The sequence below is a fragment of the Oncorhynchus mykiss genome, chromosome 11, assembly GCF_013265735.2.
Source record: "Oncorhynchus mykiss isolate Arlee chromosome 11, USDA_OmykA_1.1, whole genome shotgun sequence".
In the NCBI taxonomy this organism is placed as follows: Eukaryota; Metazoa; Chordata; class Actinopteri; order Salmoniformes; family Salmonidae; genus Oncorhynchus; species Oncorhynchus mykiss.
The window spans coordinates 22,460,560-22,484,988 of NC_048575.1; the positions used below are offsets into that span (position 1 = coordinate 22,460,560).

General features: G+C 42.8%; 1 protein-coding gene across 4 annotated transcripts in view; it reads right to left on the reverse strand.

The window, feature by feature from the left end:
• Positions 1-28: 28 nt before the first annotated feature.
• Positions 29-24,429, reverse strand: part of arhgap29a (Rho GTPase activating protein 29a) — a 67,678-nt gene continuing 43,277 nt past the window's right edge. For 3 of the 4 annotated variants that reach the window (XM_036935187.1, XM_021620508.2, XM_036935189.1), the window contains 17 exons: positions 23,552-23,707; positions 21,854-21,918; positions 21,581-21,691; positions 21,327-21,407; positions 18,209-18,370; positions 17,443-17,580; positions 16,981-17,183; positions 15,697-15,881; positions 14,385-14,513; positions 13,183-13,281; positions 9,683-9,846; positions 5,611-5,799; positions 5,318-5,455; positions 4,841-5,076; positions 4,253-4,589; positions 2,712-2,820; positions 29-2,615 (listed from right to left, as the gene is read on the reverse strand). In XM_036935187.1, coding sequence (XP_036791082.1) covers positions 1,597-2,615; positions 2,712-2,820; positions 4,253-4,589; positions 4,841-5,076; positions 5,318-5,455; positions 5,611-5,799; positions 9,683-9,846; positions 13,183-13,281; positions 14,385-14,513; positions 15,697-15,881; positions 16,981-17,183; positions 17,443-17,580; positions 18,209-18,370; positions 21,327-21,407; positions 21,581-21,691; positions 21,854-21,918; positions 23,552-23,707 — 3,521 coding nt within the window. In that variant the 3' untranslated portion in view covers positions 29-1,596. The remainder of the gene's footprint in view (positions 2,616-2,711; positions 2,821-4,252; positions 4,590-4,840; positions 5,077-5,317; positions 5,456-5,610; positions 5,800-9,682; positions 9,847-13,182; positions 13,282-14,384; positions 14,514-15,696; positions 15,882-16,980; positions 17,184-17,442; positions 17,581-18,208; positions 18,371-21,326; positions 21,408-21,580; positions 21,692-21,853; positions 21,919-23,551; positions 23,708-24,429) is intronic. The other variant, XM_036935188.1, reaches the window with a different exon arrangement.

Below are 24,429 nucleotides of genomic sequence, written 5' to 3' on the forward strand. Positions count from 1 at the left end.
CAGAGACCTGAATGACCCGACAACCACCCGAGAAAGAGAGGGATCATTTTATTGAAGGTTATGGGGAAAAAATTAGGGTCTACATGTTATGGTTTCTTCCTCTTACGCTCAATTTATTCACATCAACTAGGAATTGACCTAGGCTCCAAAATCTGGTTTATCAACTATCTATACTGTAGGTGTGAGAATACAAAAGATTACAGAAACGTGTTTGGAAGTTGTCAACTATATTTAATAAGTTACAAAAAGGTGTATGTTCGTATGTACCTGTTTGTACAATGAAAGGGATTTAATACATTGGAGACAATCTGCAAAGACCCTTATAGATAATATTTATAAAATATAGACGGATATACCATTTACATGAATGTAGCACTTACTGGTACTTATAACCTGTACAAAGTGAGAGTATAATTGATATGATTAAAATATCTGGTCAGTACTTACTGAACTGAATAGTACTTTCAAAAAGAGAACAGCTTTGGCCCATCGTAATATTGTGATAGACTTCTTACAACAGGCCAGAAACGACCTGACTGACCTCTAATTATATTATTCAATGTTTTTCAGTTGAGTTGTTAGGTTGTTACCTTCCAGGTAAACATCTAAAAGGAGCAGGTTGATGTTTGGTTGAAGTGTGGCTTTGTAGCATATCTCCATTGACTTACATACAGACACTTTCCTATATATAATGCCTAAGTGTCAATCAAGTCAAAGATAAATAAGAGTTCATTCATCCACGTTGAACGAGCAACACATGCAGTTTTATATTAAACATTGTAACTTTTCAAATGACTGTATACAAAGGTATACAAAAGTAATACTGTATACAAAATACTGCATTACAAAAAAAAAGTTTAAATGTGTAATGCATGAAATAACTGTGATTAAAATAACTGGATTAAGTAAGTGCGTCAAATTCAGTTTTGATAAAGTGGCGATACACACTATACTGTGACAGTTGTTGAAATAATATTTTTTGGCATATAAACATACAAATACTGTGTACCAAAACTTTATACAACAGATACAGTATGATATTTCTTTAATAAAAAAGTAATTGCACAGTTTAAAAGAGAGAAAAACATGCTATCCTGGCATTACTTTGTATTGAGCCGTATGTTAAAAATACTGTACATTTAAATCTACAATGATGGATTTAACTTTTGGGAAATTAACTATTTCTTTAACATTTGTAGTGATTGGTACTGGAAGCACGGTTTTGATTATGTGGCTTTCTTTATACAGACCTTTTACAGAAACCTAGAATAGGTGTAGTGACTTATAATACAGCCACTGTTATGTAGTTAACTAAGTGCATCCTGTCTTTATTTTGGGGACCTGCAGTACAACAGTTCCTTCCAGCACCAACTGCGGAACTCCAAAAAAGATAACAAGGAATATATTAATGTATATAACACTTCCTGTGGGTCATTTTTTTCACAGTTCATGAAATGATTTGAAGTTGTTTTCTTCTTGTTCTTATACAATATGGCACATATTATACAGATTTGACCATTTCAATCCTAATCATGGAAGGAAAATTACTCTTGATTAATTATAATGACAACCTGTGAGTAATGGCGATAAATATGGTCATACAAAATGGGCCTCGCGGTGCTCGAACTCCTGCAAGCGTCTGGCCCGTAGTCTCTGGTACACGGGCTTGGTCTCGTCACTGAGGTCCTCAGGGCTGGAGCTGGGGGATTGGGGCAGGGACAGAGAGGAGCCTGCAGCCTGCTGCGGAGCCTCAGTGTCCTCATCCATATTGTCTTCATCCACAGAGGGCTCGTCTACAGAGACCTCCAGACCCATCTCCTCTTCCTCCTCTTCCTCATCTTCATCATCATCGTCCTCCTGTTCTTCCTCCTCTGCGCTGTTAGCTGCCTCGGCGCGCTTCTTTTGCGGCGCGTCCCCTAACACTTTGTCCTTGCTCCCCGAGGGGGGTTTGTAGAAGGTTCCAGGCGGTGGCTGTAGAGTCCGGGGGGGCCTGAACGCAGTGGGCACAGAGCTGTACTCGCACACGTTCTCCTCCCTTTTCAGAGTCCTGCCCGGCCTCACTGCGATGGTGTAGGGTCTGTTGGGATAGATGGAAGAAGATGATGGTACAGAAGTGGAGAGGCTTGTGGCCGAGTCCTCCACCTCTTTGTCTGCTGTAGGCAGGTTGGTAATGATCTTAGCTGTCCTGGGGGTGATGTCATAATGCTTGTACTGTTTGTCCCAGGTCCTACGTAACGTCCCCGTGTCGATGAACGTGCTCCGGTAGTGGCTGCTCGCTCTCGACTTTGGCTTCTCGTCCTCCGACACCTCCTCAATTGACTGGTCCCGCGCAATGCTCCCGGCGCTCCCGGTAACGTCCTCGCTGTCCAGGTCAGCGGTGTTCCTGGCATTCCTCTCATCCACGCCGTGGGCTGGGTTCAGGAGGCGTTCGGCAGGCATGCTCATGGGTCGGGAGACAAGCTTGGAGCGGGGGTGGCGGAGGTGGACCCGGGAAGTGGTGTGGCGGGCCCGGGTAAGACCCCTCTCCCCCCTGTCCCTCTCTCCCTCTGCTCTCTGTACCTCAGGGACGCTGCCAGACAGGAGCCCGTTCAGTTGCTCTGAGTCCTCGTCCACTACTACAGAGTAAAGAGGAGACACGTCAGTAATAAAGTATATAGTATACAGTGTATCTATGGGCCCAGTGTGTCCAGCTATAGTGGGGTAATACTGACCAGGTGCATAGTCCCTCCCATCAGGCCTGGGTTTCCCCTCTCTGACCTCGTCCATTAAATGGGTGGAGGGGATTACGGAGGAATGACGCTTATACACTTTAGAGCTCTGCTGCAATGGACAGAGGACAGGAAACAGATGGGCAGAGAGGGAAAACACAAAGGAGAGAAAGAGAGGGGGGTGGGGGTGAGAGAGAGAGAGAGAGAGTCAGTAATCATTACTGTTTCAGTCAGTAGTAGTAGCTAGATCCGTAACATATGGATGGTGAGGCAGACTACATGGACAAAAGTATGTAGACAACCCTTCAAATTAGTGGATTTGGCTATTTCAGCTATACCAGTTGCTGACAGGTGTATAAAATCGAGCACACAGTCATGCAATCTCCACAGACAAACATTGGCAGTAGAATGGCCGGTACTGAAGAGCTCAGTTACTTTCAATGTGGCACCGTCATAGGATGCCACCTTTCCAAGAAGTCAGTTCGTCAAATGTCTGCCCTGCTAGAGCTGCCCCGGTCAACTATAAGTGCTGTTATTGTGAAGTAGAAACATCAAGGAGCAATAATGGTTCAGCCGCAAAGTTGTAGGCCACACAAGCTCACAGAACGGGACCGCCGAATGCTGAAGTGCGTAAATCGTCTGTCCTCGGTTGCAACACTCACTAGTTCCAAACTGCCTCCTGAAGCAACGTCAGCACACTAACTGTTTGTCTGGAGCTTCATGAAAGGGGTTTCCTTTCCGCACACAAGCCTAAGATCACCATGTGCAATGCAAAGCATCGGCTGGAGTGGTGTAAAGCTCGCTGCAATAGGACTCTGGAGCAGTGGAAATGCGTTCTCTGGAGTGATGAATCCCCCTTCACTATCCGGCAGTCCGATGAACGAATCTGGGTTTGGCGGATGCCAGGAGAACGATACCTGCCCGAATGCATAGTGCCAAGTGGAAGTGGAATAATGGTCTGGGGCTGTTTTTCATGGTTCATGTAAGGCCCCGAAGAAAAATATATACGCTACAACATATAATGACGTTCTAGACGATTCTCTGCTTCCAACTTTGTGCCAACAGTTTGGGGAAGGACCTTTCCTGTTTCTGCATGACCTTTCCTGTTTCAGCATGACAATGTCCCCGTGCACAAAGCGAGGTCCATACAGAAATTGTTTGTCAAGATCATTGTGGAAGAACTTGACTGGCTTGCAGAGCCCTGATCTCAACCCCACCTTTGGAATGAATTGAACGCCGACTGCAAGCCAGGTCTAATCACCCAAAATCAGTGCCCGACCTCACTAATGCTCTTGTGGCTGAATGGAAGCAAGTCCCCACAGCAATGTTCCAACATCTAGTGGAAAGCGTTCCTAGAAGAGTGGAGGCTGTTATAGCAGCAAAGTGGGGACCAACTCCGTATTAATGCCCATGATTTTGGAATGAGATGTTCGACGAGCAGGTGTCCACATACTTTTGGCCATGTTATGTATTGTAGTCAGTGCTGAGGTTAATCAAATTTCTATTGACTTCTATTTTAATATGGGATCAGACAAGTCACTCACCTCCTTAATGTCTACTAGAGACTTGGAGTGTCTGCTGAGAAGCTGCTCCTTCTCCTGAGGGGTGAGGCAAGGGTTAGCGTCCTGACCCTTCAGAGGAGAGCCCTCCCCAGAGGGGCCTGGTGGGCCCTGGGGCCGTGGCAGAGGGCTGAGGGGGGCATCAAAGATCATCTGATAGTGTCTGATGAGGAGCTCCACGATGAGTGCCTGGTAGGGGTAGTCCACCAGGGAGGACAGGGACACCTCCGCGTCCGTCTGTCTTGGTTTGATGAGCGTGGGGCCGAAGATGATGCCTAGGTTACTGGCTGTCATCTTGTTCTCCTCCGCCTGCTCGGTCACCCTACAGGGGTGAGGAAGGATGAAATATGATGGTGGACTTCTTGTTCATTGTTACTGCTGTTGCAGTTTGTTGTTGTTACTTTGTGCGACGTGTGGGTTTTAAGTTGTGTATGTGTATTTATAGAGTTGTATTCTGCCTTGAGATCCGCTGACTTAACTCAGTGTCCCATTGAAATCAATAAATGATTTAGGTGAAAGTCAGAGTTGTGAGCGTTGGTTAACTCATTTATATTCTCTGAATAGATTCGGTACCTGTGCAGGTGTTGGATGAGGAACTGCAGGGTCTTGTAGTGGGCCGGAGGCAGCTGTCTCAGGAGGTCTTTGATCTTGAAGAGGACCCGGTTGAGCTCCACGCTGACCTGTGGAGGGGTCAGGGAGGCGGGGCTGACCCTGGATGCCTCCACCTCGTCCACGATGATGTTCTGGCTCTCCTTGGCCAGGCCGATGAAGTCGTTGTAGAAACGGAACAGGATGAGAGGCTCTGGAAGCTGCAGGGAGAGAAAATAAACATGGAAGTTAATTTTAAACTGGAATGACAAAAATATGAAGACAAATATACAACAGACAGGACTGGAGACAAAGAGATAAGCATTTGGGAGTATAAACTAGCAATGAATGAAGAGAAGGTAGATAAGTAAATATTATTGGGCTAGTGTGTGGTCTGTCTGATGTACTCTGTAACCAGCAAATATCTTGTCCTGAAGAATTGTGTGTGTGTGTGAAACCCACCTGTCTCAGGTAAAGTTTAAGCACGTTGCTGATGTCATGGGGGTAAAGGTCAGATAGCTCCACCAGGTCCTTGCCGTTCTCAAATGCCTGACAGAGCTTCTCCACACGAGACTTGGCCCCATTCACACGATAGATCCCCTGGACAACCAAGACAACACAGCAGCCCATTTTATCCTGAGATATTACATTTAAAAAAAAACTGGGGTGGATGACATCTAAAACAATAGAGAATATTAGCTATACTATATAGCTAGGCTACATAATCCTACTTCAAAAAGCTAGCATAATGTTACCTTGATGTCCAGCGCTCTATTCTCAATCTCCGAGGTACACTTCCTGATGATGAAAGGAATACCATCTGGGTTGTTCCTAGCTGCCTGGGTGAAGTCAACACCAAAGAGGTGCAGTCTACCCTGGAGTTTCTTATGACCACACTGGATGGCCAGTGTCTCCAAACACTTCTTATGGCAGGCCAGGGAGCACTGGGAAACAGTAGAGGAGTCAAAGAGTGAATATCCATGTCAGCTAGCAATAATACTGTATATATATGCCACTTAGCAGTGAGTGCATATATTTCAGTAAGTGTATGTGATCCCTGTGGGAATTGGTCCCATGACCTTGACGTTGCTAGTACCCCACTCTCACAGAGCCACACAGGACCACAGTGTTACATAATCGTCTAAATAACCATTCCCCTCAAGTAACTATCTTTCACTGTCCTGTTCCAATGTATCCAAATATGAATGTTTCCATAAATATGTAATGCAACACTATCTAAAATAAGCAGAGCTGAGAGAACATTCTAACAAGAGGATCGTACGGGCTCCCAGAGGGTAACAAAAGGTCTTTGGTTTCCGCTGCACATCCCCTTTTAATGAGTCCAAATACCTAGTGCTGGATGATGGAGAGGTCACTCTAAATGGCAACTGATGGTCTGTGGACTCTCATTCAGCCCCTGTGTGGCTACTTGTCATCTACAACCTCTTTCCTATTGGTGCTAATCAAATCAAACTTTATTTGCCACATGCGCCGAATACAACAAGGGTAGACTTTACTTACAAGCCCTTAACCAACAGTGTAGTTCAAGAAGAAGAAAATATTTACCAAGTAGGTTCAAATAAAAAGTACTAATAAAAGTAACACAATAAGAATAACAATAACGAGGCTATATACAGGGGGCACCGGTACCGAGTCAGTGTGCGGGTGTACAGGCTAGTTGACGTACTCTGTACATGTAGGTGGGGGCGAAGTGACTATGCATAGGTAATAGAGGTCGACCAATTTTTCAACGCCGATACCGAAAATACCAAAAATAATGATACTAATTAATCGGCCAATTTTTATATGTATGTTTGTAATAATTACAATTACAACAATACTGAATAAGCAATGAACACTTTTATTTTAACTTAATATAATACATCAATAAAATCAATTTAGTCACAAATAAATAATGAAACATGTTCAATTTAGTTTAAATAATGCAAAAACAAAGTGTTGGAGAAGAAAGTAAAAGTGCAATATGTGCCATGTAAAAAAGCTAACGTTTAAGTTCCTTGCTCAGAACATGAGAACATATGAAAGCTGGTGGTTCCTTTTAACATGAGTCTTCAATATTCCCAGCTAAGACGTTTTAGGTTGTAGTTATTATAGGAATTATAGGACTATTTCTCTCTATACGATTTGTATTTCATATACCTTTGACTATTGGATGTTCTTATAGGCACTTTAGTATTGCCAGTGTAACAGTATAGCTTTCGTTCCTCTCCTCGCTCCTCCCTCGAACCAGGAACACATCGACAACAGCCACCCTCGAAGCAGCGTTACCCATGCAGAGCAAGGGGAACAACTACTCCAAGTCTCAGACAGAATGACGTTTGAAACGCTATTAGAGCGCACCCCGCTAACTAGCTAGCCATTTCACATCGGTTACACCAGCCTAATCTCGGGAGTTGATAGGCTTGAAGTCATAAACAGTGCAATGCTTGAAGCATTGCGAAGAGCTGCTGGCAAAACGCACGAAAGTGCTGTTTGAATGAATGCTTACGAGCCTGCTGGTGCCTACCATCACTCAGTCAGACTGCTCTATCAAATCATAGACTTAATTATAACATAACACACGGAAGTACGAGCCTTTGGTCATTAATATGGTTGAATCCGGAAACTATAATTTTGAAAACAAAACGTTTATTCTTTCAGTGAAATACGGAACCGTTCCGTATTTTATCTAACGGGTGGCATCCATAAGTCTAAATATTCCTGTTATATTGCACAACCTTCAATGTTTTGTCATAATTATGTACAATTCTGTCAAATTAGTTCGCAACGAGCCAGGCGGCCCAAACTGTTGCATATATCTGCGTGCAATGAACGCAAGAGAAGTGACACAATTTCACCTGGGTAATATTGCCTGCTAACCTGGATTTCTTTTAGCTAAATATGCAGGTTTAAAAATATATAATTCTGTGTATTGATTTTAAGAAAGGCATTGATGTTTATGGTTAGGTACAGTCGATTGTTAAATCATCCCCCGTTTGGTGTAATTAGCTGTCTTTGTTGGAAAGAAATAGTCTTCACACAGTTCGCAACGAGCCAGGCGGCCCAAACTGCTGCATATACCCTGACTCTGTTTCAAGCGAAGTGAAACAATTTCCCTAGTTAAAATAAATTAAAGTTAACAGGCGATATTAACTAAATATGCAGGTTTAAAAATATATACTTGTGTATTGATTTTAAGAAAGGCATTGAAGTTTATGGTTAGGTACACGTTGGAGCAATGACAGTCCTTTTTCGTGAATGCGCACAGCATCTTATTATATGCAATGCAGGACACACTAGATAAACTAGTAATATCATCAACCATGTGTAGTTAACTAGTGATTATGATTGATTGATTGATTGTTTTTTATAAGATAAGTTTAATGCTAGCTAGCAACTTACCTTGGCTTCTTACTGCATTCACGCAACAGGCAGGCTCCTCGTGGAGTGCAATGTAAGGCAGGTGGTTAGAGCGTTGGTTAACCGTAAGGTTGCAAGATTGAATCCCTGAGCTGACAAGGTAAAAATCTGTCGTTCTACCCCTGAACAAGGCAGTTAACCCACCGTTCCTAGGCCGTCATTGAAAATAAGAATGTGTTCTTAACTGACTTGCCTAGTTAAATAAAGGTGTAAAAACAGAAATCGGTGTCCAAAAATATAGATTTTCTATTGTTATGAAAACTTGAAATCGACCCTAATTAATCGGCCATTCCGATTAATCGGTCGACCACTACTTTGTATGTATCTCTGTGTGTGGAGTAAAGATGGTCTAGGATTTTTTTCCCCCTGGTTGCATATAAAAAAAACTTGGTCAAACTGATTTTATTTTACCTGCAATAAAGTCCCCGGCCACTAGAAGCGCCGCTTCTGGGTGAGCATTTTCTTCTTTGCTTATGGCCTTATAGAGTTGGTTGACAGCAGTCTTAGTGCCAGCTTCATTTTGTGGTGGTAAATAGACAGCTACAAATAATACAGACGAGAACTCTCTTGGTAGATAATGAGGTCTGCAGCTTATCATAATGTACTCTACCTCAGGCGAGCAATACCTTGAGACTCCTTATTAGACATCGCGCATCAGCTGTAATTGACAAAAAGACACACACCCCCACCCCTCGTCTTACCAGAGGTAGCGTCTATGTTCTGCCGGTGCATGGAAAATCCCGCTAGCTCTATATTGTCCGTATCTTTCGTTCAGCCACGTCTCAGTGAAACATAAGATGTTACAGTTTTTAATGTCCCGTTGGTAGGATAATCTTAATCGTAGGTCATCAATTTTATTTTCCAATGATTGCACGTTAGCAAGAAGAATGGATTGGGCATTGGGAGTTTACTCGCTCGCCTCCGGATTCTCAGAAGGATCCCTGATCTGCGTCCCCTTTTCCGGCATCTTTTCTTCACGCAAAAGGCGTGAATCTGGGCCTGTTCCAGTGAAAGCAGCATATCCTTCTTGTCGGACTCGTTAAAGGAAAAAGTTTCTTCCAGTCCATGGTGAGTAATCGCTTTTCTGAAGTCCAGAAGTTATTTTCAGCCATAAGAGATGGTAGCAGCAACATTATGTACACAATAAGTTAAAAAAATAAGTTGGTTGGGAGAATGTAGCACAATTGGTTGGGAGAATGTAAAACGTTAGCCATGTTCTTCTGCGCCAGTATGTCTTATATGGTTACTTACTGTACCCAAAATCATATTTTGCTCTACCTGAAGTACCCCCTCATGTTCCACTGATCATTAGGCATATGGTCTTAAGAGTCTTTCCAATTCCCCCCTGTGGATAGGCCAGGTACTTCCAGGGGTAGAGAACCCCAGATTGAGAACCACTGCACTCACCTCCTCACACTCAGCCCCATGGAAGACCACCAGACTATCACATTCTCTGCACTTGGACAGGGCCCTCAGCTTCCTCAGCTTGTGTGTTTGGGCTGCCTTGGACATCTGGGTGTTACGGAACGGACCTGGGGAACTGGCTGTCTCTATCAGCATCTCACTCAGACCTGAGGGAGAGAAGAGACGGAGAGGAGGGAAAGAAAGTGAGAGAGAGAGGGAGGGAGTCAGTATCATCTCCATTAAAAGCATCACACTCAGTATTATTGGTCTGTTCTGTTGTTGGTCCAAATGTTGTTTTGCTCAGTGAGTGTAATATTAATAATAATCATAATTTTGGTGGGTGCTTATGCAAAACTCCATTATTTAGCTGGAATGGAAGTTTGTATACTGTATGTTTGACTGTGATATGTGGTTGTAACACCTATCTTAAGATGAATACACTAAATGTAAGTCGCTCTAGATAAGAGCATCTGCTAAATTACTAAAATGTAAAATGTACAGTACCTTTAGAAAGTATTCACACCCCTTGACTTTTTCCACATTTTGTTGATTAGATTGAGATTTTGTGTCACTGGCCTACACACAATACCACATAATGTCAAAGTGGAATTATGTTTTTAGAAATGTAAACAAATTTATAAAAAATGAAAAGCTGAAATGTCTTGAGTCAATAAGTATTCAATCCCTTTGTTATGGCAAGCCTAAATAAGTTCAGGAGTAAAAATTTGTAAAAAAGAAACAAGTCACATAATAAGTTGCATGGACTCACTCTGTGTACAATAATAGTGTTTAACATGATTTTTGTACACCACACATACAATTATCTGTAAGGTCCCTCAGTCGAGCAGTGAATGTCAAACACAGATTTAACCACAAAGACCAGGGAGGTTTTCCAATGCCTCACAAAGAAGGGCACCTATTGGTAGATGGGTAAAAAAATAAAAAAAGCAGACTTTGAATATCCATTTGAGCTACATATACACCCACTACAAAGATAAGGAGTCCTTCCTAACTCAGTTGCCAGAGAAGAAGGAAACCGCTCAGGGATTTCACCATGAGGCCAATGGTGATTTTGAAACAGTTTAATTAATGGCTGTGATAGGAGAAAACTAAGGATGGATCAACAACATTGTAGTTACTCTAACCTAAATACTAACCTAAATGACAGAATGAAAAGAAGGAAGGAAGCCTGTACAGAATAACAATATTCCAAAACAGGCATCCTGTTTACAATAAGGCACTAAATAAAAAATGTGGCAAAGTACTTTATGTCCTGAACACAAAGTGTTATGTTTGAGGCAAATCCAATACAACATAACACTGAGTACCACTCTCCATATTTTGAACCCAGGGGTGGTTGCATCATGGTATAGGTATGCTTGTCATCGGCAAGGACTTGGGTAGTTTTTTAGGATAAAAAGAAAAGGAATAGAGCTAAGCACAGTTAAAATCCTTTCCAACAGACACTGGGAGACAAATTCCCCTTTTAGCAGGACAATAACTTAAAACACAAGGCCAAATCTACACTCGAGTTGCTTACCAAGATGACAGTTTTGACTTAAATTGGATTGAAAATCTATGGCAAGACTTTAAAATGTTTGTCTAGCAATGATCAACAAACAACTTGACATAGCTTGAATAATTTTTAAATAATAATTGTATAATCTAGGTGTGCAAAGCTCTTAGAGACTTACATTTAGCAGACACTCTTATTCAGAGCGGCTTACAGGAGCAATTAGGGTTAAGTGCCTTGCTTCAGGGCACATCGACAGATTTTTCATCTAGACGGCTCAGGTATTCAAACAAGCAACCTTTCAGTCACTGGCCAAATGCTGTTTTATTTTTTTTGGTAATTTTGACCCCTTTTAGTTCCCAATTTCGTGATATCCAATTGATAGTTACAGCCTTGTCCCATCACTCCAACTCCCGTACAGGGATAGGCAAAGGTCGAGAGCCATGTGTCCTCCAAAACACGACACTGCCAAGCTGCGCCGCTTCTTGACACACTTTTTGCTTAACACAGAGCAAGCCACACCAATGTGGCAACCGTGTCGGCGTGGATGCCCCCTGCCCACCACAGGAGTTGCTAGAGCGAGATGGGACAAGGACATCCCGGCCCGGCCAAACCCTCCCCTAACCCGGAAAACACTGTGCCAATTGTGTGCCACCTCATGGGTCTCCAGGTCGTGGCTGGCTGCAACACAGGCTGGAATTGAACCCAGGTCTGTAGTGACGCCTCTAGCATTACGATCCGGTGCCTTAGACTGCTGCACCACTCAGGAGGCCATGGCCCAACGCTCTTCACCGCTAAACTACATGCCGCCACTTACTCAGAAAGACTCACAGCTGTAATCGTTGCAAATTGTGATTCTAACATGTTTTGACTCAGGGGTGTGGATACTTATGTAAATGTGATATTTCTGTATTTTATTTTCAATGAAGTTGCACAAATTTCTGAAAACATGTTTTCACTTTGTCATTATTGGGTATTGTGTGTAGATGGGTGAGAACAAAACATATATTTAATCAATTTTGAATTCACGCTGTAACACAACAAAATGTGGAATAAGTCAAGGGGTTACTTGACTTATTGCTACTTTCTGAAGGCACTGCAAATGTTTTACATACAGATCTATTACTGTATTGATTCAGTGTTTTTTTAATGTTGATTACACAAATATATCAGTTACTGGGGCTGGAAGGTAGCCTAGTGGTTAGAACGTTGGACTAGTAACCGAAAGGTTGCAAGATCAAATCCTGAGCTGACAAGATAAAAATCTGTTGTTCTGCCCCTGAACAAGGCAGTTAACCCACTATTCCTAGACTGTCATTGAAAATAAGATTTTGTTCTTAACTGACTTGCCTAGTTAAATAAAGGTAAAAAGAAATGTATAAAAAATATAGTTATTTGTGACATTTGACTGTAAAACCGGTACGACATATTTCTCTGAGTGAGGCGGATATTTAGCATTTAGCAAAAAACATGATTACTTGTCTCTCTGAAATGAAACCCATCAATGATACATTTCAAACAAATACGTCTGTTTTTAAACGACCCCATGCCATGATTAGATAGTGAAAAAACACACCAATCTCGTTCATAAGATCTTTTAACAATAAAGGCTAACTTCCAACATTTCTGAAAATGGATATATAGCGTTTTAGAAAGAAGATCTCTTCTACGCATGTTTGCAATTGGAAATGTGTTTTTTTTTTGTTGCATATCCCAACTCTCCCTGAGACACCCTCAGAGAGTGAGGTCGCGGCCAGTGTCTGCCATTATCAACAGCGACCCTGGAGCAATACGGGTTAAGTGCCTAGCTCAAGGGCACATCGGTAGATTTGTTCACCATGGATATTCAAAATAGCAACATTTACTGGACTAATGCTCTAACTGCTAGCCTACCTTTGCTTTGCTGCTGAAGACACACACCTTCCCTGAACTTCCCTTTGCCAAAGCAAGCATATAGAAACATATCAAATGAATGAACTATCTGACTCACCGTTGTCTGACGGCGAGGGCGGCTCTCTCTCGTCCAGGTCATCAGCTGACGACATGGTCCCCGTGGAGGGGGTTCTGGGTAGCCTCCTCTTGAAGTCACCTAAGCAGGAGGCAGTGAACGCACGACATATTCTCATAGTAACTTCTCAATACAACTGTCTAGCTACTCAGTATTACTGTCCACCGTCTAACTGAGGCCTGGTCTAGTAATAATATCAATTGTATGCAGTACGCACGCATGACTGTAGGTCGTTTTGGATGAAAGTGTCTGCTAAATGGCACATATTATATTATTATATATTATATTTATTAGTAGATCCTTGGTTTTAGGTTATCTCAGAATGTCTGCTCCTTTCTAGCAATAGCTTCAAGCCTGGCTTGGTATGAACTGAGCGGCTGTCAAAGAGTGTCCAGCTATTATAACACAGGACCCTCCAATGGCAAGAGGTCAGGGGACCAACAGGGTACCACCCACGAGTCATTCTGGGTGATTCACAGCTACATTCAATGATCAATCCTTCTGGTTGATCCCTTACTGTTCTGATAATGGCTTGGACTAGAGGCCAACGTCAGACAAGTGATAGGCCACATTCCCCACATTTCTCCAGACATTGGGGCACTTTGGAAATATAGGACTGACTAGATAGCAAACTCTCATTCCAATCATTCCAGATTTGTATGAGTCCAAAGGTGCTAACGAGTCAGATTGCTTAATCCAGTTAAATGAACAATAACTAGTTAAATAAAACATCTCACTCTGGAACACTTGTTTTGTATGATTATACCATGATTGTAACACTATAATTAATTTGAAGGAAACACATCGTTACACAATTAGATAATCAACACAAAACAACACCAGAATAACCCAAAACTCCAGAAAATGTCACTGTTATTTACACAGCCCGTAGATCAAGTCCCTCTCCAGGGTATTATAGAGACACCTTCAGGACTCAGGCATGGTCCCACTGTCAGTCTGTCTGTCTCTGTCACGTCTAGGAGGGTGGCTGCTATGACATAACAACCATCAATCAATTCCTTTCAACAGGTGATGAAAGCTAAGGCAGACAGGGGGCGGTGCTGGTTGGTGCCAGGTGTTTGGAAGGTGGCTGCTAAGCCAATGGATAGAAGGTTGTGTGGAGATATGGCCCTAGGCTAGGAAGGGTATATAGGAAGGAGGTGGTTGGAGAGATGGGGCCTCACCTGGGCTGGCAGTGGGGGAGTCCATGGATCTGGACTCGCTGCTGCCTCCGGCGCTCTCCGAGTCACTGCACATCCCCCCGCCCTGGCTACCCGTTCCCCAGGGTCGGAACGGGCCCTGGATCCTCAGAGCTGGAACACACAATAGGAAATACTCATTCTGCATCTGTTACTGTACTCTTCCAATACATTTGCATTTATCCAATCATTCATAACTGAAAATCTTTTACATTTAGTTATTGAAACATTTTAAACAAAATGAATGCATGAATGTAGCTATTCAGAAATTCAGCTCATTCAAATTCAGTCAAGGAAACATGGACTAGACTGGCTAATTGCATCCTCATTGATAAAGGCATAATGAGTGGGTTATGTGTGGGATAGAGGACACATTAATTCAGTGGTTTACATGGAAACACTTGATAATCACAAAAGGATATCATCATCCCATAGACCTCTGTACACATCAAACGAATATAAAATTATTTATCATGAATTTGTTGATTATGTAAGCATTCATTTTACATTCAAAACATGTATTTTTTTTCTCAATGCCTATGAGGTCCTGGACATGAAGAAGATAGAGATTACCAAACTGTAAAAGCAATTCAACATCTACCACAGATTATGACATGTGGAAGTTTTGCCGACTAAAAAAATATTTGGGGTTAAGTCTTAATTTGGCCTGCAGTGAAGAGTGAGATGAGTCTATCAGTGTCATGAGCTGATCTGAGTGCGTGTGAATGAGTGTGTGAGAGTGTGTGTGAAGGTGTGTGTTTTTCCCTGAATGACAGACAGTCAGATGAGGACTGGATCAACCTGGAGGCTTCCAGACTCACTCACACCAACACAAGCACAACACACACACACTCTCTCTATCTCTCGCTCACCCAAGTTATGTGTACATATCTACCTAATTTACCTCGTACCGCTGCACATGGACACGGTACTGGTACTCTGTGTATAAAGTCAAGTTACCACTACTCATTGTGTATTTATTATTACTTTTCTACTATTTCTCTATTTTCTTTCTCTCTGCATTGTTGGGAAGATCCCGTAAGTAAGCATTTCACTGTAAGTTTACACCTGTCGTTTACGAAGCATGCGACAAATATGATCTGATTTGATTTGGATTTGACCTCTATCTCATGTATGCTTTAAAAGTAAAATGAGTGTTTTCATTCCTTCCTCTTGTTGTTTATTAACCTGTATTATAGGATCAAGCCCTCATCAGAAACCCACATGTACTTCTCCATAAATGACTAGGCTACCACTAGACTACCACTAGACTACCACTAGACTACCACTAGACTACCTTGGATGTCGGTGCTGCTGTTGGACCGTCTCTCAGAGATCTTGGCGGGCCGTGTGTTGACCGGGCTCTCCACCTCGTCGGTCCCCAGGAAGTCCCCAGAGGTGACCGACATCTGAGACAGGTTACCGTGGGAACTGTGGGTACTGCAGTGGGTGCTACTCAATGACCGCTTGGCGAGGGGCAACCTGGGAAGAGTTTGGATGAACATTCCACATTATATGCAACATAGAGATTATCCAGTGTCTTGTGACGGTACTGAAATCAATCATCATGAACTGGCATGGACGGACCCATAGCCTTTACATACATAATCACCAAACTGAATAGCTGAGAAAGGAAATGGATTATTCCCATTAACATCAATAGAAATCTGAAATGAACAGCCCAATCAACATTCACATATGTGGAAATTGATAACGGACTACTAATAATCAATGGATCTAATACCAATCAACGGGCCCTATACCAATCAACGGGCCCTCCTACAAGGACGTGCATATAGGCAGTCTATAGGATATATGTCTATAATGAACCCCTGCTTCCCCTACGTGTCGCCCCACTGCTTTTGCTCAGAGAAGTAAACAAACCAAGAACAAAGTATCTACGTCCACACTCGGTTTCACTGCGTACATCCTTACACGAGGCTATGACGACCACTCATGAACGGAAGGGCTAAAAATTATATTTTTTTGTATGAAGTTAAGAATGGTCCAGTGGGCAAACTTGGGCCTATCTTATATCTGTACACGGATCAGCAAAAGAGTTGAACAACATAGATTGGTGTTTCCGTCAGAAGGCATGGCCTGAAATAGTATTATGAAAACAGAGTTTTCCCCTTCCCCCTACCTCTTTCTTCACCTCTCTCTCTCTCTTTCTCTTTCCCATGACCAGTCACTACCTCAGGAAGTCCTGCAGACCAAACTCAATTGTGTTCCCCTCTCTTAACACAATCTCTCTAAAAACATCTCTCTCTTTCTCTTTCTTTCTCTCTCTCTTTCTCGCTCTCTCTCAAGCTCTCCCAGTCACTCGTTCTCTCAGCAAATCACAAAATATAATACTATTCTCCATAAGGCTTTTTTCTCTCAAAACACAACTCACTCATTTGTTCATATGATGGCACTCATGGAGATCTCAATCCTATTTACGATGATGATTCACAAGTTTTTAGGCACTCACACGCACACGCACACACACACTCTATTTATGTTTAAGGATCAAAGAGTGAGTTTAAGCCAAAGTAGTAGGATAATCAAAATCACAGCATCCATCCAGTGTTCCCCTCACCCTGCGTTGTTACAGTGTGAGACGGTGGCGTCGAAGGAGTAGGACTCCACCCTGGGTCTGTCTGACTGGGCAGGAAGACTCCTGACGAAGCCAACGTATCGCTGACCCGGCTCGTACAGCTTGGCGCTCTCACACAGAGACTGGTGGTTGACGGGTAGAGACACAACCTGGGCCTGCTGGAGCTGGAACCAATTCACTGTCACCTGGGGAGACGTACACACAGAGAAAGCCCATGAGATACAGCACCCATAAAATTAGAATGACAGTATCTACACCAGACAGTATCTACACCTACACCAGATCTACAGTATCTTCTCTTATGACATTATCCACACCAGACAGAATGTCCAAAAATGGCCTTTAGTAGTCACTGGACATACTATATTACTATCTACTATATTTTGGGGAATATTTGATTTTACTCAAACATTTGGATCCTGTAAGATGTATTTGTCAACATACCGCTTTCAGAGTGAGGTCACACTGGAAGACCAGCTTTCGTAACTGGGTGAGGATCTCACACTTGGTGTTGGCCAGGTCCACTCTCTTAACACCTACATCTGTCAGACAGGCCTTGCAGTGGTCTCTGGCCTCATCCGCCTATGGAAAAGAGTAGAGGGGGGGGGGTAACCTGTCAAGCAGAACTGCTCACAACTACAATCCAGTGATCAAAAGAGTAACATCTTCAATATGTCAATGTGGATTCCCATTTTACAGTTATGGGTTCCCGAGTGGCGTAGTGGCCTAAGGCCCTTCATGTCAGTCCTAGAGGCGTCACTACAAACACCCTGGTTCGAATCTAAGCTGTATCACAACCGGCTGTGTATTGGGAGTCCCATAGGGCGGTGCACAATTGTCCGGGTTTGGCCGGTGTAGGCTGTCAATGTAAATAAGCATTTGTTCTTAACTGACTTGCCTAGTTAAATACATTTTTAAAAATATATATAAATGGGTTAGTTGTTCAGAAGTGGTTAACTCTGGATAAGAGCGTCTACTAATTGACAAAAATGTCACCGTAAATGTTAACTTGATTGTGTATTTCAGTAACCCTAGGCCTCAAGCTTTGGGCCTCAGTGGGTAACTATGGGCTTAAAGGATGAGATATGTGTTTCAGGGATGATCTATGGGCCTCACGGATGGGCTATGGGCCTCAGAGATGACATGGATGAGCTATGGGCCTCAGACATGACATGGATGAGCTATAAACCTTAGGGACAAGATATTTTACCTTCTGCAGAGCCTCCTCCTCCAGCCTTCGTCTCTTCTCCAGCTTGGCTGCTCCCAGCTGCTCCTCCTCTACTCGGCTGGTGGACACCCGGGCCTTCTCATACTCCTCCTGTCTCTGGGCTTGCAGAACACGGGCCTTCCTCAGGGCACTATCCGCCTCATGCTGAAAATACACACAGCATTAACACAAGGGAAACACGAGGCAAACAAATACACTAAACAACATACATGTACGCACACAAACATGTCTGTTACAAAATGATTGACTCAGCCCTGATCACTGTTAACTTTTCAACCAAATTTTCTCTCACACTGCAAAGGCAAAACATGGTTCCACAACACACAAAGGAAACACAAATCAACTGTCCTTAGAGATACAGTACACACTAACCAACCCAGTCCTTAGAGATACACACTAACCAACCCAGTCCTTAGAGATACACACTAACCAACCCAGTCCTTAGAGATACACACTAACCAACCCAGTCCTTAGAGATACACACTAACCAACCCAGTCCTCAGAGTTACACACTAACCAACCCAGTCCTTACAGTTACACACTAACCAACCCAGTCCTTAGAGTTACACACTAACCAACCCCGTCCTTAGAGATACATACTAACCAACCCCGTCCTTAGAGATACAGTACACACTAACCAACCCAGTCCTTAGAGATACACACTAACCAACCCAGTCCTTAGAGACACACACTAACCAACCCAGTCCTTAGAGATACACACTAACCAACCCAGTCATTAGAGATACACACTAACCAACCCAGTTATTAGAGATACATACTAAACAACCGAGTCCTAAGAGATACATACTAACCAACCCAGTCCTTAGAGATACAGTACATACTAACCAACCCAGTCCTTAGAGTTACACAATAACCAACCCAGTCCTTAGAGATACATACTAACCAACCCAGTCCTTAGAGATACATACTAACCCACCCAGTCCTTAGAGATACACACTAACCAACCCAGTCCTTAAGATACACACTAACCAACCCAGTCCTTAGAGATACAGTACATACTAAACAACCCAGCCCAAAGAGATACATGCTAACAAACCCAGTCCTTAGAGATACACACGAACCAACCCAGTCCTTAGAGATACACACTAACAAACCCAGTCCTTAGAGGTACAGTACATACTAACCAACCCAGTCCTTGGAGATACAGTACATACTAACCAACCCAGTCCCTAGAGATACACACTAACCAACCCAGTCCTTAGAGATACACACGAACCAACCCAGTCCTTAGAGATACACACTAACAAACCGGTCCTTAGAGATACACACTAACCAACCCAGTCCTTAGAGATACAGTACATACTAACCAACCCAGTCCTTAGAGATACACACTAAACAACCCAGTCCTTAAGAGATACATACTAACCAACCCAGTCCTTAGAGATACAGTACATACTAACCAACCCAATCCTTAGAGATACAGTACATACTAACCAACCCAGTCCCTAGAGATGCACACTAACCAACCCAGTCCTTAGAGATACACACAAACCAACCCAGTCCTTAGAGATACACACTAACAAACCCAGTCCTTAGAGAAACATACTAACCAACCCAGTCCTTAGAGATACACACTAAACAACCCAGTCCTTAAGAGATACATACTAACCAACCCAGTCCTTAGAGATACATACTAACCAACCCAGTCCTTAGAGATACAGCACATACTAACCAACCCAGTCCTTAAGAGTTACACACTAACCAACCCAGTCCTTAGAGTTACACACTAACCAACCCAGTCCCTATAGTTACACACTAACCAACCCAGTCCTTAGAGATACACAATAATCAACCCAGTCCTTAGAGATACTGTACATACTAACCAACCCAGTCCTTAGAGTTACACACTAACCAACCCAGTCCTTAGAGATACATACTAACCAACCCAGTCCTTAGAGATACATACTAACCCACCCAGTCCTTAGAGATACACACTAACCAACCCAGTCCTTAAGATACACACTAACCAACCCAGTCCTTAGAGATACAGTACATACTAACCAACCCAGTCCTAGGAGATACATACTAACCAACCCAGTCCTTAGAGATACATACTAACCAACCTCGTCCTTAGAGATACACACTAACCAACCCAGTCCTTAGAGATACAGTACATACTAACCAACCCAGTCCTTAGAGATACAGTACATAATAACCCACCCAGTCCTTAGTGATACACACTAACCAATCCAGTCCTTAGAGATACATACTAATCAACCCAGTCCTTAGAGATACATACTAACCAACCCAGTCCTTAGAGATACATACTAACCAACCCAGTCCTTAGAGATACATACTAACCAACCCAGTCCTTAGAGATACAGTACATACAAACCAACCCAGTCCTTAGAGATACACACTAACCAACCCAGTCCTTAGAGATACAGTACATACTAATCAACCCAGTCCTAGGAGATACATACTAACCAACCCAGTCCTTAGAGATACACACTAACCCACCCAGTCCTTAGAGACACATACTAACCAACCCAGTCCTTAGAGATACACACTAACCAACCCAGTCCTCAGAGATACACACTAACCAACCCAGTCCTTAGAGATACACACTAACCAACCCAATCCTTAGAAATACACACTAACCAACCCAGTCCTTAGAGATACACACTAACCAACCCAGTCCTTAGAGATACACACTAACCAACCCAGTCGTTAGAGTTACACACTAACCAACCCAGTCCTTGGAGATACACACTAACCAACCCAGTCCTTAGAGTTACACACTAACCAACCCAGTCCTTAGAGATACATACTAACCAACCCAATCCTTAGAGATACACACTAACCAATCCAGTCCTTAGAGATACACACTAACCAACCCAGTTTGTTCAGGGTCTGCTCTCATCTTGTCACACTGGTGGTGCAATTGGACTTCCAAGAGATTACCTTCAACACTCTGCAGCTATTAAACCGCCTGAATAATGTCAAGAGCCTGGCTCACACACATGCGCACACACACGCACACACAGCGAGGGGTTTACATATTATTTGATTACTGTGGCTCTGTTTGCTTTAAGTTTCCTTTTAATGTGACCTTTTAAAGTTCTGAAGTTCCACCCACCATTTTCTTCTGTTCTCTCTGCCACTGCTCCTTGACCTCCTTCCTCAGTTTGTCCAGCTCGTTCTTCCGTGCGAGGAGAGGCTAGAGAAACACACACACACACACACACACACACACACACACACACACACACACACACACACACACGCTCCAGTGAGTCAATGCTAACTTATCCATCAAATGCCTGTGAGTATGGATTATGCAGATCAGAGCAGGACATACTGTAGAAAAGTCACATAGACAGATGTACATACCTGCATGAATTTGTTGGTTTGAAGGGTAGCTGCTGTATGCAGTAGGAGCTGGCTGTACTCAATATCGTTCTTGAACGCTGACATGTAAATGTCCCGGAATGGCATGAACTCCTTTGATGGGAAGACAACAAAAGTGACTAATCACAATTCAAAGAAGTAGTGGAGATGGTTTAAAATGATTCATTGCTTTGACAGCTGTTATCTTTTGAGATACAATTAACCGGTGAACAAATGCAACTGATATGAGCAGAAAACATATTTCATCATAATCACCTGTTGACTTGCGAGTGTCTTCGCTGATTCTGCCATTTTGGCGTAGCTCTTCGCACACTCGATATCTGCAATCAGACACTCAACGTTACCTGCCTAGCCTGGTTATGTCATAAATGTTCAATACAGCATGATTAAGTAGCTACTGTCCCTGTGTTTAGTATGTAGACATCGAGTGATTAAGTACAGGACAAAAACCACAAATGCCCAGTAACCTATTCATCCAAATAGAGGACCTGACGACAAATGACTAATCACACTACTACACTTTTAGCAAAAAAGGTGCTATCTAGAACCTAAAATGGTTCTCCGGCTGTCCCAATAGGAGAACCTTTGAAGAACCCTTTTGGTTCCAGGTAGAACACTTTCCTGAGAGGGTTGTACATGAAACCCAAAAGAGTTCTACTTGGAACCAAAAAGGGTTATTCTATGGGGACAGCTGAAGAACCTTTGGAAACCCTTTTTTCTAAGATTTTACACTACACTGTGCTTAGGTAAGTTTAGCGTTTACTGTAGTGAAACCCATGCAAGTTTGTCCTACTGTATATCTGGGGCAAAATAGAACCGGTGTGAAACTATCTATTATTGTATACAAGTAGGCTAATGCTAGGACAAACTAAGCTAATATACAGCAGCTAATACTAGGACAAACTAAGCTAATATACAGTAGCTAACACCAGGAAAAACAAAGGTAATATGCAGTAGCTAACGCCAGGAAAAACAAAGGTAATATGCAGTAGCTAATGCTAAGACAAACTATGCTAATATACCTTAACTAATGTTAGGACAAACTAAGCTAATATATATTAGCTAACGCCAGGAAAAACAAAGGTAATATGCAGTAGCTAATGCTAGTACAAACTAAGCTAATATACAGTAGCTAATGCTAAGACAAACTATGCTAATATACCTTAACTAATGTTAGGACAAACTAAGCTAATGTACAGTAGTTAATGCTAGGCTAACGCTAAGAAAAAAACACTTCCAGAGCTGAGGCAAAAGGTGTTAAAGATCAGCAAATACCCCTAACCCCGAAAGATAGTTTGTGTATATGCATTGATATGTAGGCTATGTGTGCCTTTTTAAAACATTTATGTAGTTCTGTCCTTGAGCTGTTCTTGTCTATTAATGTTCTGTATTATGTAATGTTTCATGTTTTGTGTGGACCCCATGAAGATAGCTGCTGTTTTTGCAATAGCTAATGATGATCCTAATAAAATACCAAATACCAACGGTGACACAGCTTACACCAACCCCCTGTTCTTACACACAATGCAACTCGAAGTGCCTGGATACAGCTGTTAGCCATGGTATAAAACAATACCAAATACCAACGGTGACACAGCTTACACCAACCCCCTGTTCTTACGCACAATGCAACTCGAAGTGCCTGGATACAGCCGTTAGCCGTGGTATATTGGCCATATACCACAAACCCCTGAGGTGCCTTACTGCTATTATAAACTGGTTACCAATGTAATTAAAACAGAAAAATAAATGTTTTGTCATACCCATGGTATACGTAATGATATACCACTACTTTCAGCCAATCAGCATTGAGGGTTCGAACCACACAGTTTATAATATATAATCTAATAACAGTGTTCTATTTAATTCTGTGGCTCCGACTCACCAATAATGAGATGTTTCTCTGTATTAATCCTATGTGTGTTAGAGGTAGTGGGAGGGAGAGAGACTCACCCATACTGAGTCGTTTGTCCACCCAGGCCAGCAGCTCCTTGGTGTACTTGGACCAGGCCTTGGCGTATAGTAGAGCTGACTCCACCCCGCTTTCACTCCGCTGCAGCGCCACGTCCACACCATCCACCTCCTCCGCCCTCGCCGGTGGCGATGGACCTGTGATGGTAATGGTAACACGCCATGGGTTGGGGAAGAAGAAGTTAGTGGGCCTAGGCCTGAGACCGAGCATTGCTACCTACTGGCTAACGGCTACTGGCAACTAGCTACGGACAAGCCCCTCTCTATCGCATGTGTGTGTATCTGTGTGTGACTGTGTGTGTGTGTGTTCGTGAGTGTGTACGAGTGCGCATGACTGTATGTGCACCAGTGTGTGTGTCAGATCTGTCAGAAAGTAAAGTCCCTGTTGACCTTGGGTTATGTGTTGGTAATACATTGTAATGCTAAGTAGACTGGACAAGACAGGGATTGCCTCCTCTATGTGTTAATATGACTGAGCTAATAGGTCACTCTGTGTGACAGGAGAGCTTATATAGGCCCCTTAACTATACCATAGAGACTACATAGAGACAGACTATATACACGCACACACTCACACACACACACACACACACACACACACACACACACACACACACACACACACACACACACACACACACAGATATATACATTCACACTACCGTTCAAAAGTTTGGGGTCACTTAGAAATGTCCTTGTTTTTGAAAGAAAAGCTATTTTTTTGCATTCAAATAAAATAAACAAATACAGTGTAGACATTGTTAATGTTGTAAATTAGGCCCATTAACAGCAATCATCACTCCTGTTTCTCAAACTAGACACTCTAAAGTACTTGTCCTCTTGCTCAGTTGTGCACCGGG